This window comes from Mesoplodon mirus (genome assembly GCF_964341445.2).
Source record: "Mesoplodon mirus genome assembly, chromosome: 3".
Classification (NCBI taxonomy): domain Eukaryota; kingdom Metazoa; phylum Chordata; class Mammalia; order Artiodactyla; family Ziphiidae; genus Mesoplodon; species Mesoplodon mirus.
In genome coordinates, this window is record NC_138978.1 from 68,911,686 (window position 1) to 68,927,092 (window position 15,407).

The window sequence follows — 15,407 nt, forward strand, 5'->3', positions numbered from 1 at the left end:
AATAAAAATCTTCGTTAGCCAATAGGAAGTAAATAATCCAGAAATAGAAGTCAGCTCAGTTCTTCCTCAGCTGAGCTGCAGGAAAAACAGCAAATACAGTACAATAGTGCTGTAGTCTTTCTGATAGCTTTCCTATCTATACCAAATCTCTGGAAATTTTCAAAGATCCAGCAATTCCATTCCTGGGTATTTGTTTGTGGCCCAGGAGGGCTGCTCAGCTCCTACTTCTTGAATCCTCCTCCTCCCCCCCACCCTTTCTTTCTCCCTCAGCCTCTGCCAGGTACTCATGGTGCCAGCCAGGTCTGACCCAACCAGAAAGAGAACAGGGCAGGAGGGGCTGGCCTGTTCATAGTATTCTCTTATGATTTTTTTTTTATCTGTGATATCAGTCGTCATTTCTCCTCTTTCAATTCTTATTTTGTTCATTTGGGTCCTCTCTCTTTTCTTCTTGGCTGGCTAAAGGTTTTTCAATTTTTTTTACTCTTCTCAAAAAAACAGCTCTTGGTTTTATTGATCTTTTCTACTGTTTTTTAATATTCATTTTATTTATTTCCTCTCTGATCTTTATTATTTCCTTCCTTCTTCTGACTTTGGGCTTTGTTTATTCTTCTTTTTCTAATTCTTTTAGGTGGTAGGCTAAGTTGTTTGAGATTTTTCTTGTTTCTTGAGGAAGGACTGTATCACTGTGAACTTCCCTCTTATGCTTTTCCTGCATTCCATAGATTTTGTATAGTTGTGTTTTCATATTCATTTGTCTCAAGATATTTTCTGATTTCTTTGATTATATTGTTGACCTGTTGGTTTTTTAGTGGAATGTTGTTTCGTCTCCATATGTTTGTTCTTTTCCCATTTTTCTTTCTATAGTTGATTTCTAGTTTCATACCATTGTGGTTAGATAAAAATATTTGATATAATTTCTATTCTCTTAAATTTGTTGAGACTTGTTTTGTGACCAAGCATGTGATCTAACCTGGAGAACATTCCATGTGCACTTTAAAATAATGTGTATTTTGCTGTTTTTGGATGGAATGTCCTCTAGATATCTTTTTTTTTTTTTTCGGTACGCAGGCCTCTCACTGTTGTGGCCTCTCCCATTGCGGAGCACAGGCTCCGATGCGCAGGCTCAGCGGCCATGGCTCATGGGCCCAGCCGCTCCACAGCATGTGGGATCCTCCCGGACCAAGGCACGAACCCGCATCCCCTGCATCGGCAGACGGACTCTCAACCACTGCGCCACCCGGGAAGCCCCTCTTGTTCTTTTTTTATTGAAGTACAGTTGATTTACAGCATTGCATTAGTTTCAGAGTGACAGATATATATATATATCTGTATATATATATACATATATATATATATATACACACACACACACACACACACACATATATCCTGTTTCAGATTCTTTTTCCTTATAGGTTATTAAAAATGTTGAGTATAGTTCCCTGTGTTAGGTCCTTGTTGGTTATCTATTTTATATATAGTAGTATGTATATGTTACTCCCAGACTCTAATTTATCCTTCCCCCCTTCCCCTTTGGTAACCATAAGTTTGTTTTCTATGTCTGTAAGTCTATTTCTGTTTTGTAATTAAGTTCATTTGTATCATATTTTTAGATTCCACATATAAGCAATATTATATTTGTCTTTCTCTGTCTGACTTATTCACTTAACATGATAATCTCTAGGCCCATCCATGTGGCTGAAAATGACATTATTTCATTCATTTTTATGGCTGATTAATATTCTATTTTGTATATAAATATACCACATCTTCTTTATCCTTTCCTCTGTCAGTGGCCATTTAGGTTGCTTCCATGTCTTGGCTATTATAAATAGTACTGCAGTGAACATTGGAGTTCAGGTATATCTTTTCGAATTATAGTTTTCTCCAGATATACGCCCAGGAGTGGAATCCCTGGATCATATGGCAGCTCAATTTTTAATTTTTGAGGGACCTCCATACTGTTCTCCATAATGTCTGTACCAGTTTACATTCCCACCAACAGTATAGGAGGGCTCCTTTCCCCCCCACACCCTCTCCAGCATTTATTATTTGTAGACTTTTTGATGATGGCCATTCTGACCAGTGTGAGGTGATAGATGGTTCCTGTTTTTTAACCAATCAACTACTCAATGTCTTTTAATTGGAGCATTTAGTCCATTGACATTTAAAGTAATTATTGGTAGGTGTGTACTTACTGCCATTTTATTACTAGTTTTCTGGTTGTTTTATAGTTCTTCTCTGTTCATTTTTTCTTTTAGTTTCTTCCCTTGTGGTTTGATGATTTTCTTTAGCAGTATCCTTGTGTTCATATCTTTATAGTTTTTGTGTATCTATTGTAGGTTTTTTATTTGTGGTTACCACAGGGTTCATATATATTGACTTATAACTATATCCACTCATTTTAAACTAGTAGTCATTTAAGTTCAGACACATTCTAAAATATCTACATTTTTTACTCTCCTCCCCCACATTTTGTGTTTTTGATATCATATTTTACATCTTCATGTTTATCCCTTCCATGTTTATTATAGTTGTATTTGCTTTTTAAATTTTTTGTCTTTTAATCTTCTTACTAGCTTATTTAAGTGGTTCATCAGCCTTTCTTATATATTTGCCTTTCCTTGTGGGATTTTTCCTTTTTTATAGATTTTTACTTCTTGTTGTAGCCTTTTCTTTTCCACTTAGAGAAGACCCTTTAATATTTCTTTTAGGGTAGGTTTAGTACTGATGAACACATTTAGTTTTGCTTGTCTGAGAAGCTCTTTGTCTACCTCCTTCAATGACAATCTTGCTAGGTAGAGTATCCTAGGTTGCAAGTTTTTCCTTTTCATCACTTGGAATATATCATGCCACTCTGTTCTAGCCTGCAAAATTTATTCAGAAAAATCAGCTGATTGCCTTGTAGGGGTTCTCTTGTATATGACTCTTTGTTTTCTCTTGCTGCCTTCAGAATTCTCTATCTTTAATTTTTGCCATTTTAATTATGGTATATCTTGGTGTGCATCTGTTTGGGTTTATATTGTTTCAGACCCTCTATGCTTCCTGTACCTGGATATCTGTTTCCCTTTTCAGGTTCAGGTTGTTTTCTGCCATAATTTAATCAAATACATTTTTTGACCCGTTTTTATCTCTCTTTCACTTCTAGGACCCCTATGTTGGTACACTTGATTTTGTCCTAGAAGTCCCTTAAACTATTCTCATTTTTTCTCCCTTTTGCTGTTCTGATTGGGTGATTTCCATTATTCTATCTTCCAGAATAGAAGAATTCTGTCTTCTGGTACATTTTTTTGTATCACTTCATCTGCTGTTAATTCCTTTTAGTGTCTTTTTCATTTCAGTTATTGTATTCTTCAGTTCTGACTGGTTCTTTTTTATATTTTCTAGTTCCTTGTTAAAAATTCTCACTGTGTTCATCTGTTCTTCTCTCTAATTCAGTCAGCATTTTCATTAGTAATGCTTTGAACTCTTTATCTGGTAAATTTTTTATTTCTCTTTTATTATTTTTTCAGGGTTTTTTTCTTGTTCTTTCGATTAAAACAAATTCCTCTGTCTCCTCATTTTGCTTAACTTCCTCTGTCTCTATGAAATTAGGTGAAACAGTTACCTATTGCAGGCTTGAAGGGGTGTCCTTGTGTGAGAGTTTCCCTATACAGTCTGTGTGTGCTCAGTTGCTTTGGTGGGAGAGCAGGATCTGATGTGAGGATGAGTCATGTTTTCCCCCAGCGTGTGCTGGCACCTGTCATCTTGGTAGGAGGGAAGGCTGGAGATGGAGGGGCTCAGGCAAGATCCGGGTGTGAGTCAGGTCTTCTCCTCTGCTCAGTGATCAGCACCACCCTATTGAGGGTGGGGGTAGATCCCAAGTTGCTGGAACAGAAGCAGACCTGAGGTTCAGGTCTGAGCTGGCTCCATTCCTTTTAAGTGTCTGTTTTCCCCACTCCCAGCACTCGCATCCTTTCCCCAATGGGGAGCAGTGCTGGAACAAGAGGGGCTGGCCCAGGCACTCACTGTGGGTCTGGGCACAAGCTATGTTGGCCTTAGCTACAGTCAGCAACCTAGACTGCTTCTGATGCTCTGCCTGTGTAAGCACCAGTAATGGCTGCCCCTGCCCCACTTGGATGCCTCTCTGGGTCTGACCTACCTTTGTCCCTCACAACTGAGTTTTCCCCTTGGCCACTACAGCCCTCACCCTAGTGTGGATCTGTGCTACAGATCAAGTGGGGCTGGTGCAGGCACTTGGCATGGGTCAGGGTGTGGGCTGTGGCAGCCCTAGGTGGAGACCTGAACTGCTTCTGATGCTCTGCCAGTGTAAGCACCAGTGATGGCTGCCACTGCCCCACTCAGATGCTGCTCCAGGTCTGAGCCGCCTCTGTGCCTCACAGCAGAGATCTCACCTCAGCCACAACAGCCCTCACCCCAGGGTGGAGCTGTGTCATGAAGCAAGTGGGGCTAGAGTTGGTGCTCAGCTCACACTGGGGCTTACACCAGCCTTGGGGGAAACTGCCCAGTGTCCCCTGCAGTTTCAATCTGCCCTCTCTGCCCTGTTTCGGGAGTAAGCAAGCATGTGTGCACTCTTCATGAGTAGAGTCCAGGCTTCCCACAGCCTTCCTGTTAGTCCCACTCACTGTCCTCCAACCAGCCAAGGGGACTTGTCTTCCCAGTGTCAGACCCCAGGGCTTGGGTGCCCAATATGTGGCTTTAACCACTTACTCCCCAGAGAGGATCTCTGCCCTGTAATCTCCCTGATCTTCTGAGTTCCCTCTCAGGGGCACACGTCCTGATCTGATCTCTTCTCACCACTTCCTACCTGATATCGTATAGATCTTTCTTACAGCCTTGGTTTTTCAGGATTCTTTCTGCCAGTTTACAATTAGTTTTCAGTGAGAATTGCTCCACATGTAGATGTATTTTTGATGTGTTCATGGTGGGGGAGGTGAGTTCTGTATCCTTCTATTCTGCCATCTTGATATCTTCCCTAGGCAAATATTTTTTAATCCCTTCATCATAAATCATGTTGAGACATCATTCTTTTTTGTTTGTTTGGGCTAAATACATCTATGTGATTAGTTTTACTGCAACATAGTCTGCTTCAATGCTGTTTACCAGAAAACTGAAAAATATTTTTAATTACTGGCTTCAAATGTGTTATTGTTCCTTTTTTCAATAGATTTATGAATTGCATTCAGAAGGCACCCTGCTTTCTGTAACATTGCCCACTTAGATCCTGTTAGAAATATATTTTCATATACCCTTAGCTTTTTCTGTTCTCTCCTTGAACACCAGTGCTTTTCCCAACATCTTACCTTCATTTTCTTCTTTCTGTGCACTGCTTACACATATGCAGCAGCACACATTCATTTGGCTGGAAGAATGTGGAAATTTCAAGATTACTCTAACAATGATCAAGTCCAGGCTCACTTTAATTTATATGCAAAATGAAAACATCTTTTCATTTGATAAGCTTCTCCCACCTTTGTTAACACACGATGCTCTTAGTACCATGTAAAGGGCCAGAATATGAAGATGCCCATGTTTTTGAGTCATCGGTGGAAGGGCATTTTACTTTGTTCACAAGATTGTTTTATCCATTTGCTTAAATTGTTCTAAATCATACAGTAGAAAAAAGGACTGGAAAAAAAAGAGCCAAGTGTTAAAAAAAAAATAGCTAGTGACTTCAAATAGTAAAATTGAATTGATTGCTTTTAAATGTGTCACATAACAGTCCCCATTCATCCCAGCACAGAAGCCATTAGAGAAGATATTGCCAGATTCTATACTATTTTGGCTGTTTCATTTTAAGCAATTGGAAAGTCATAAATGGGGGAAAGAACAGTTCAGTTTGGCCTGATAAATTTTAAGAGGGTCCGTGACTGTGACATCATCCTGATGTCCAAGTCTTGCATAAAGTGGTACTCAGTTTTCATGAATAAATGAATTTACATTTGTTTTAATGGGGGTTGGCTTTGTTTTCTGGGTTTTGATTCACTAGCAATGAAGCTAGGTCCTGAGAGAAATCGTCAATACCCATTTTAGCCCCAAGACTAGAAACATGGTATATGGAAAGTAATTTTGGAGAAGTAATTTATTCCTGCTATATTGGTAAGATATTTCTTTTCATCAATGATTTATTGAATTGTATTCTTATAATCATATAGCTATGTTTTTAAAATACAAACATTTGCAAACATCTAAGGATAATATTTGCAAGAAACTGGAAAAAAATGTCAACACCATTTCATATCCATGGTCTGCAATAATGATTTTTGTTCAATTTTGTCCCCATATCTTATGCCAACAAAGACTGATTTATAAAGCATCCAGAACCAGATAGTACTAAAGATAATTGTTATGCCTGGTTAGAGTTTAAGAGCAATTTCCTGAGGCACCACTTGTAAAAGTGAAAGAACATACATTGGAATGAGTGCTGGTCAACTATATAGTAAAAGAAAAATAAGGAATTGTTGCATACAGCCTGCTTTCCAATATCATTTTAAATAATAACCACATTATGCCTGATGATCCCACAGAACCTTTAATAGTGTGATTTTACTGTGTGGATTCACAAACTCTTTTTAAAACTTTCTAGGCACATAGAAAAATCAAATCAGTCATAGTCCAATTTGAAACAATTTATTTACAAATATGATCAGTGCTTTATCATCTAAAAGTGGGACTTATTAAAATATAAAGCAGGGGGCTTCCCTGGTGGCACAGTGGTTGAGAGCCCGCCTGCCGATGCAGGGGACATGGGTTCGTGCCCAAGTCCAGGAAGATCCCACTTTATATATATATATATATATATATATATATATAAAAGTCAGGTTTGGATTTCTTCTGGAAACCAAATGATATTTGTATTTTAAATAAGCAAAGAACCAGTAGCTATATTAACAAACATCTTATTAGATACAGGACATTTTATTTCATTTTATTTATTTTTTGAAATTAATTAATTAATTTTTGGCTGCATTGGGTCTTCATTGCTGCACGCAGGCTTTCTCTAGTTGTGGTGAGCGGGGGCTACTCTTCATTGTGGTACGCGGGCTTCTCATTGCAGTGGCTTCTCTTTTTGCGGAGCACGGGCTCTAGGCACGTGGGCTTCTGTAGTTGTGGCTTGTTGCGGGCTCTAGAGTGCAGGCTCAGTAGTTGTGGCACACGGGCTTAGTTGCTCTGGGAGCTGTGGGACCTGTGGGATCTTCCCGGACCAGGGCTGGAACCTGTGTCTCCTGCACTGGCAGGCGGATTCTTAACCACTGCACCACCAGGGAATTCCCAATATAGGACATTTTAAAACAACCTTGAAAACTGCAAAAATTATGTTTTCATTTAAAGAAACCTATTAAATTTTAAAGAAAAATTAAGTTTGAAGATTTAACATACAATTAATTCAATTTTAAAATAGACTCATAGATTTGTTAAGGAATATCTGAACATAAGAAAATTTTTAGCCTGAACTAAACCAGCTATAGGGACATTTAATCTTGCCTTAGAAACTATTATTAATTTGTGCTCAAATTTTTTATATTCTGTAAACTTACCCCTGCCTTTAAAATGATGAGATTTGCTTCTTATGAATGTTGGCCAAACCAAATGTGGGACTGAACAAACTTTTGGCAAATTAAAACAAAGACCAACTAACTAATTTAGGCTGTTGTTTGGGTTTTAAAAAAACTCCATTTCTTATCCATTTAGCTTTGACTTATTTACTTTGTATAAATTATCAACTTCAGTTATTTGGTTTGGCAATCAGTGCACAGCTAGAAAAAAAGTGGAAAACAAGTTTAAAGATAAATCTAGATTTAAAAAAAAACCCTAGATATTTGATAGAGAGGAGATTTTGTCATGATGATAGATGGGTTTTTCTAGCTTAAAGAAGTAAAAAAGCCAAAGAGCTTTTTCTTATCTAAATCTTTATTAGAAGAAAAAACAAATAATTTAAAACAATGAGTAACAACAAATTTCATTAAATATTAAACAGTTTAGTTATCAAAGATATTTAGACAATATGTTCCTAATATTTCTGCACAGCAGAAGCATACTGATTATAGAGCTCAGACTGTCTTGTGCTCATATGAGTTCGTTTTTGGCATAAAAGAATATCCAAAGTCACATTTAAATATAATAGATAAACTGCTAGTAACTTACTATAGATTCTCAAAGCTTTCACAAATTATCATTGTGTGATTGACATTCCCTTAGGGTGAATATTTTATGGACTCTTTCTGTAACACTGAGTAACAAGCTGAAATCATTTTCTTTAAAGTTAGTACTAATAAAATTATTTAAAATTGAATTAGAAATTATGTTCTTGTTCATATTAGCACAATAAAAAGTAACATGAGTAAACTGATTATTTCATATCAAAAGTTAGAAAATGGAAATAACATACATAGAACACTCATTGATGATAATAAACACTCATTTAAAATGGAGCTATTCAGTACATGACATCTGTGAGCACCCTTTCTAGGGGTAAAGTTTCCCTTTGTAATTTCTTCAAGTTTCCCTTTCCAATCTGTGTAAAACACTGAGAAATGTAGTCTTATACCTATTGTATTTTCAAATATCTATCATAGAAAAGATTACATTTTAAACTCACTTTTAGTAAAAAAACAAACCCAACAAGTGTCCTTTCAGGTTTTTTTCTTGCGTGTAGTACACATTCATGAATGTCCACTAGGCGCAAGGGAAATTGTTTATGCTGCAAAATGTAGTCTATATAGTGAGGATATCAAACATACTGAAATGACAAATGGTTTTCAACAGTGAGCTAAGAAAAAAACAAATGCAAGAATACTTGTTTTAATCACTAAACATTGCAGGATTCTTTTTTTTAACAATGTGTGTAAACTTGCCCACAAAAGCTGGGTAATATTAAACAGCCAGTAAGGCACTTTGTCAGAGAGGACTAAGTCGTAAAGGCTGGATGATTGACAATTTGTTTAATAGGAAACAGTCTATACTTAGAGCAAAATCCGGAGTGTGGCGCTCCTTTTACCGATTTATTGTCAAACAGGAGTGAGGAAAACTTTAAAATCTTCTATTTTACTTTGTTTACCAATTTTCCCTGCAGAAGTCTTTTAGTTGTAATTTTAAAAATATATTAGGAGCTACCAATTTAAATAACGTATCATTTTTCATCTAATATTTAAAACAATATTAACATATTCACTAGCATTTTCAAAACATCCTAGCCATTCTATTTAAAAATGAATTATAAAACAAAAGATCTTAGTATAAAAAATGTTCCGTGTTATTAACAATTCCCTTGCAACTTCTGATGGCTTCACGTATTACAGTATAAGCTTTGGTATAAAACATGCAAATAAAAGCCAACAAGGTCGTGAATATATTGTTCCATACACAAAGCACTTATGAAACAAGTGTAGCACATACACAGCAGATGAGGGAAAGGTAACACCGCTGCAGGATGACCAGAGTTTGCACTTCTACTGCTTCTTAGTTTGTGCATTTTGCTCGTTCAAAATCTTCATCAGAGATTGACTCATGTAATAGGGTCTTTCAGCAGAACCATCGTTTCTTTCTAAATCTTCCACTAGGAGGAAGAATGGCACAGGGTAAATATCAAAGCAAAACTGTAAGAGAAGTAACATCGCCATCTGCTGCATACTTGCTTTACAGCAGTTCAAAATGTTATTCTAAAAAACAGCATAGTTTGGCATCAACATTATTGTAAACATAACTATGAGAAAACAATCAGCCCTTGTTATTATATCAATAAGATATTATCTCATTCTGTGTACCAGGTCTGATTCTGCCAATAGCACGTGCCTCTCAGCTGCATGATTAAGGAAGTAAGTTTTATCTTCTTTTAGAGAGCAAATGTAACTACACAAAAAAACAAAAGATGAGGAATTTCTAAATTCACCTTCAAATTCCTGAAAAGTATGATGTATTCAACTTGCCTTCTAAGTTACCATATTAGTTCAAAATTGCTTTTGTTTTTCGAGCAACAATTTAGGTGGTACAGTTTTATTTTTTTTTAAGATTTGTAAATTTTCAGTATATTTCAAATCTTTGAACCCAAAATTTTGAGAAGTATTGCTCTGTTTTTTCAGTTATTACCTTAATTTCTTTATAAGAAAGTGGCTTTTAAATTTTTCTCAAAAACTCATTTTTCTCTATATTTCAATTATACAAAGAAGTAATTAATGAAAAAATTTTCTAACTAGAATTAAGCACATAATATAGTTAAAACTTCTATACTTAGAGATTTTTAAAGAATATTTATTAAGAATATTGAACCAAACGACATTCCTTTTCCTATGATTTTGCAACCCAGGGTTATATTCTTAAAATATAGCCAAGTTTAGAATGTATCTATCTCCATATAGTTCAGTGAATACTTTTACTGTGGAGAATTTTCTGGTCTAATCAGCAGATTTAAATGTTAAGCATTTAAAACATGGGCCCCCATCTAGTACCAAGAATCTAAAATACAGAAGTTATGATTGTTAGAATCCTCCAAATTAATCTCCTTTGTCTTTCTCAATTTTCTAACTCCTAGAACACCCAGGCTTATAAGGAAAAAATAGGCAAATGATTTCACACATGTTGATTTATATTTTATTCAAGTGATTTTCCAACTTTTATGTGGATCAGAATCACTAGAGAACTTTATAATAATTCACAAGCTGCCCCACACTCAAATACTTATATCAGAATCTCTTGGGGTGGGGAGCACAGGTATCAATATTTATAACAATTTCTCAGAGTGATTCTGATACATATACAAAAAATTAAAATTGTTTCATCATTATGAATTTTTCAACTACTCCTAAAAGGGGACTTATTCCTTATAATTTTTCAGCACTTAAGTTAGAGGTAACCATTTTACTAGATTTTTGTTGTGAACCCTGTATTACTGAATAATAAAATAATAACTATCTAGAAAGACAGGTTATCACTGTTCTCTGAATTATACTTCAAGGGGCATGAGAATGAAGAAGGTCTTTGCCAAGGTATGAAGCCAAATAACACTTTTGCTTACAATAATCTCAAGAAAGTAAGCCAAGAGCAAGATGGTGGCCATAGAAGGACCAATATTTTGAAAATCTCCCCTATTCATTAGCTTCTTGCTATTAAGCTGCTATGAAGTCAGTCTAAATCTAGGTTCCCACACTTCAGGGTCATTAAATAAATTACTATTTATATTAATTTATAACAATAATACATTTCTGACTCTCTTCTTGGAGACATGGATAATATTCAGATCAAAATGTTAGATCAACATGTTCCTTTCTGTCAAGACATAAATAATCCTTATACACAAACTTAGTGTAAAAGCCAAAAGGATACTATTGATTCAATGCTCCTTTTGGGGTACATTTTTACACTGTTTGCCATGTCATGCACACAGAAGGTGGATAGGCAAAGTACGTGAGTGTCTGATTCATGCTTTGCTACGCCAGAGCCTGGTTTGTTGCTCTGGCCAGCAAGGGTGGAGTATGAAAGTAACTCTCCTCCTAAACCCTTCAGGAAGAGATTTCCTAACCCACAGTATGCCTCTTGTAAAGGTACAAGATGAGGCACCTATGGAGTACCTCATCTAATATTTCCTTAGGGTAATATTTCCTTAGGGTAAAATTCCTTAGGGTAAAATTCCTTAGGTAATATATTTCCTTAGGGTAAAATCTGAAGTGTCTTTCTTATCTTTTCTTGTTCTTCACTGAAAGTTAAGCTAAAATCAAACTTTTTATAGAAAAAAAGCCACATCATCTCTTTAATCTAGAAACTCATAACAGATATAATCACTCTTTTGAAACAGATCCATACCCATTTTCTATATGATGGGCATAGGAAAATAGGGATTTATCTCTATTTGGGTTACAGACAAATGGCATGAGTTATGTGGCCATCTCAGTTCTGCTCAGAATATTTTCATGGTGGCCAGAGGTTCATATTATTGGAAATGACATTCCAGAACTCAGATTCAACTTCACTATAAATATAATTTCACTAAAACAAAATGGCCTATGAAGGTTCCACAGTAATTTTTACCTAATAATGCAGTCTATGGAACCTGTATAACATTAACGTCTATATGTTTGTTATGGTCTCGAATCACTTACTGAAGTATACTTCCTAGGGAACCATTAATACAAGTTTAATCACAGTTTAGAATGTTGTCCACTAGCTTGAACAGTATAAATATAACCATAGCACCATATTTACAAATTTAGTACCATATGCTGGTTAACTGTAAATCAATCTTTTTATGGCTAATTGATTACACATTTATAGTGCTTTCAAAAATTTCCTGAATACCCTTTACAAATATACATTTATAAAAAGAAAGGCTATCAAAATGCTGCAATGGGAAACAGCATAAAAGTTTTGGAAACACTTTCAGCTATTGAGTTTAAAAAAATGTGTGACATTTACACCTTGCTCTTCAGTTGGGACCACTATAAAGTATCCTAGTTCACAGAGGCTACTGTCATCAATTGCCTGATACCTCAGATGGTACCAAGTTCTCTCTTTTTAGGAATAAGCACTGAAGTTTCACATTACTTAAAAGCATCATTTTCAAATACAAATGACCTAATTTACAAAACTTCTACTTAAAAATGAATGGCACTGTTTGGAGCTTTTCTACTCTTTCTGCTTCTGGGGAACTAGTTGCTTCTTGTTCAGAATTCCGTGCAGGGTAGGGGTTATGAAGTAGGGTTTTTCTGTAGATCCATCATTTCTTTCCAGATCTTCACCTGTATATGCAGCAGCCAAAGCAGGCAAAAGCAGCAACAGCGGCAGAACAATTATATGCATTTTTATAAATTGGAGAGTCGAACAGGGAAAAATCAGAGAAAGCAGTGTTAGAAAGTCAAATATAAGACAAATTAGTGCAGTTAAGTAGCTGATGCTGGTCAAAGTAAGAAGCTTCAACCTCTGCCAGGAAGCACTGAAACTTCCTAAATCCCACCCACTCCAAAGAGGTTTATTTTGATAGTTTAAAGGTTAACAAGATCTTTTATGTCCTTTCAAATGTGTTATCTTTAAATTCTAATGACTGTTCATTTCAGAAAGGTAAATTGCCACATCCTCTGAGATGAAGCTGAATAAAAAGTACGGTGTGATAAATGTAGAGAAGAATTGAATTTCAGAGTTCAAAGTCTCTTTTAATGGTAATTCACACCCTCATGTTACAGATAAAGAAACTGAGACCCAGGGATGTAAAATGATTCTCCTGAACTTGAAAGCTCTGGGGCAACAGGATGAGGTGAGGACCCAGTCTCTTGACACCTACTTCAGTTCTCATCCTACTTAACTAAACGGTGTCCTGTCCTAAATCCTTGTAGTTTACCTCAGATTATATTCAAAAGCAAATACAGTGTTGGCTGACTTCTGCAATACATGAGTTTATATTCCTGCTTTGCTTAGGCTAATAATAAAATGATGGGTATTCACTGAGCACACATCTGTGGGGTGGTTGGGGAAAAACATGAGAATGATGCTGACAAGCAAGGAGAAGTTTGCATGGAATTAAATTTCCTGCAGATACATATAATTCACAGCTGATAATATCTACCTCAATAAATATATAAATGCAACTTGAAACTGTTTTGACTAGTATATTAAAAATATTATGCTATTTTAGCCTTTATTTATTATGAAATAAAGGATAAGAAATATTATATAAAACCATATAGCATAATCACAGATTTATGGAATAAATCTAAGTTATTTTTCATCATACTCTCTTAGGAATGGTTGGATTATTGGTTTATTAGATTTTTACATTAGACTTCACAGTGACTTTCCCCACATACAAAATGAAAAGCTAAGAAGGGAACATGATAGATGCTGAACATTTTTGTTCTTTTTTCCTTAATCATATTTCTATATCTTATATCACATATCATATGTTGTATGTTTATACCATTATTACTTTTGAGGGATTGGTAGGAACTGTGGTATCAATCACATAATAATGAAAATAATCATCTACAACCATTGTTTTTTTCCCATCCTGGGACCAGAATTCTCATCGCCTTGTAATGTTGAAAGGATGCTATGTCTCTATAAATGAAGTGTTTGTTTGCAAATAGTTTGCATTTTTAAAATCACCAGTTTTATGGCAGTCAAGATAATAGGTATAAAGAGGTATATATTTTTTAAAAAGGTACAGTTCCACACAATCATAATTTGCCTTAGAGTATCATTTAAGAAGAAAATTTTCCAAAGTTAGATGTTGCCCATAGTAACAGCTGCAGAGGGAAGAAAAATACAATTTGGCTTCTCTTGTTCTTTATTATCAAAGACAAGAACATCCAGAATGAAACTATTCACATTCAACAAACAATGTGTTAAATAAGGCTGAAATTATACCTGCTTTTCAAGAAGTTGGCAATTAGTAATATAGATGAGTGGAAAACATTTCTTAGTGCTCAAATTTAAAATCCACTGTCAAACTTAAAATCTACAAGATTTGACAAAGCTTCCAAAGATTGGAAACTGATAGGTTCTAAACATTTCCCGGGATACATTTTGAGAAAACCTTTCAGTTACAAGAATCAGGAAGATCCCAGTGGGCTCTCCCAGTTTCCTTCCCATGATTAGCATTTGAGATGAGAGGAGAGACCTCTGAACATTCAAGATCTCTGTCTCTTCTGTGTCTTAAGCTACCTTATTCCCATGCTCCTTCTTCCACCTCACACCTAAGCTGAAGTTTGTTCATGTGGTATTTTGTAGATGGCTTTTTCTGACAAACCACCGAAGCACTAGGAAAAGATTAAACATTCCAGTTCCATTTATAGCCAGAGGAAGAGCTAACTTGTACACAAAGTTCTCCTGATTAATTTGTCCAGTTATTGAAAATTGATTTGTTAAATGTTCAGAAAAAAAAATCAAACCATTTTCTAGAAGGTTTTTTCCTTCAATATATCTCCCTAAAGTTACTATCTTTAGTGAGATATATATATCTCCTCTCCTGACCCCAGCATGCAGTTGGTGCTGTGAGTTACACTAAAAAATAAACTGTTTATTTTATACAAGTAGATCACTCAGTAATGCCCTGTCATAGAATATTTTCTCTGCTTCTCTTAAGAGCAATGCGCCAGAGAAATAATCTCTCAGGGGTATTAGTTGTAGGGCTAACAAGGTCTGTTCTTTCACTTGTTGACCCTACTTTATCTAGGTTGAAGGTAAGGACAGATCAAGCTCCTGATGGGCACTAGGTTCTCCAGGGCTTTTAAGATGAGGTATTGGGGCTTCCGTGGTGGCGCAGTGGTTGAGAGTCCACCTGCCGATGCAGGGGACACGGGTTCTTGCCCCGGTCTGGGAAGATCCCACATGCCGCGGAGCGGCTAGGCCCATGAGCCATGGCCTCTGAGCCTGCGCGTCTGAAGCCTGGGCTCCACAACGGGAGAGGCCACAACAGTGAGAGG

General features: G+C 36.1%; 1 protein-coding gene across 2 annotated transcripts in view; it reads right to left on the reverse strand.

Annotated features, from left to right (window-relative positions):
* Positions 1-9,358: 9,358 nt before the first annotated feature.
* SLC44A5 (solute carrier family 44 member 5) overlaps positions 9,359-15,407 on the reverse strand; it is a gene marked incomplete at its 3' end in the record, with an annotated part of 382,825 nt that continues 376,776 nt past the window's right edge. The window contains exon 22 of one of the 2 annotated variants that reach the window (XM_082612771.1): positions 9,359-9,556. In XM_082612771.1, the coding sequence (XP_082468897.1) occupies positions 9,450-9,556 (107 nt within the window). Of the gene's footprint in view, positions 9,557-12,615; positions 12,729-15,407 lie in introns of those variants that run through there. The other variant, XM_082612770.1, reaches the window with a different exon arrangement.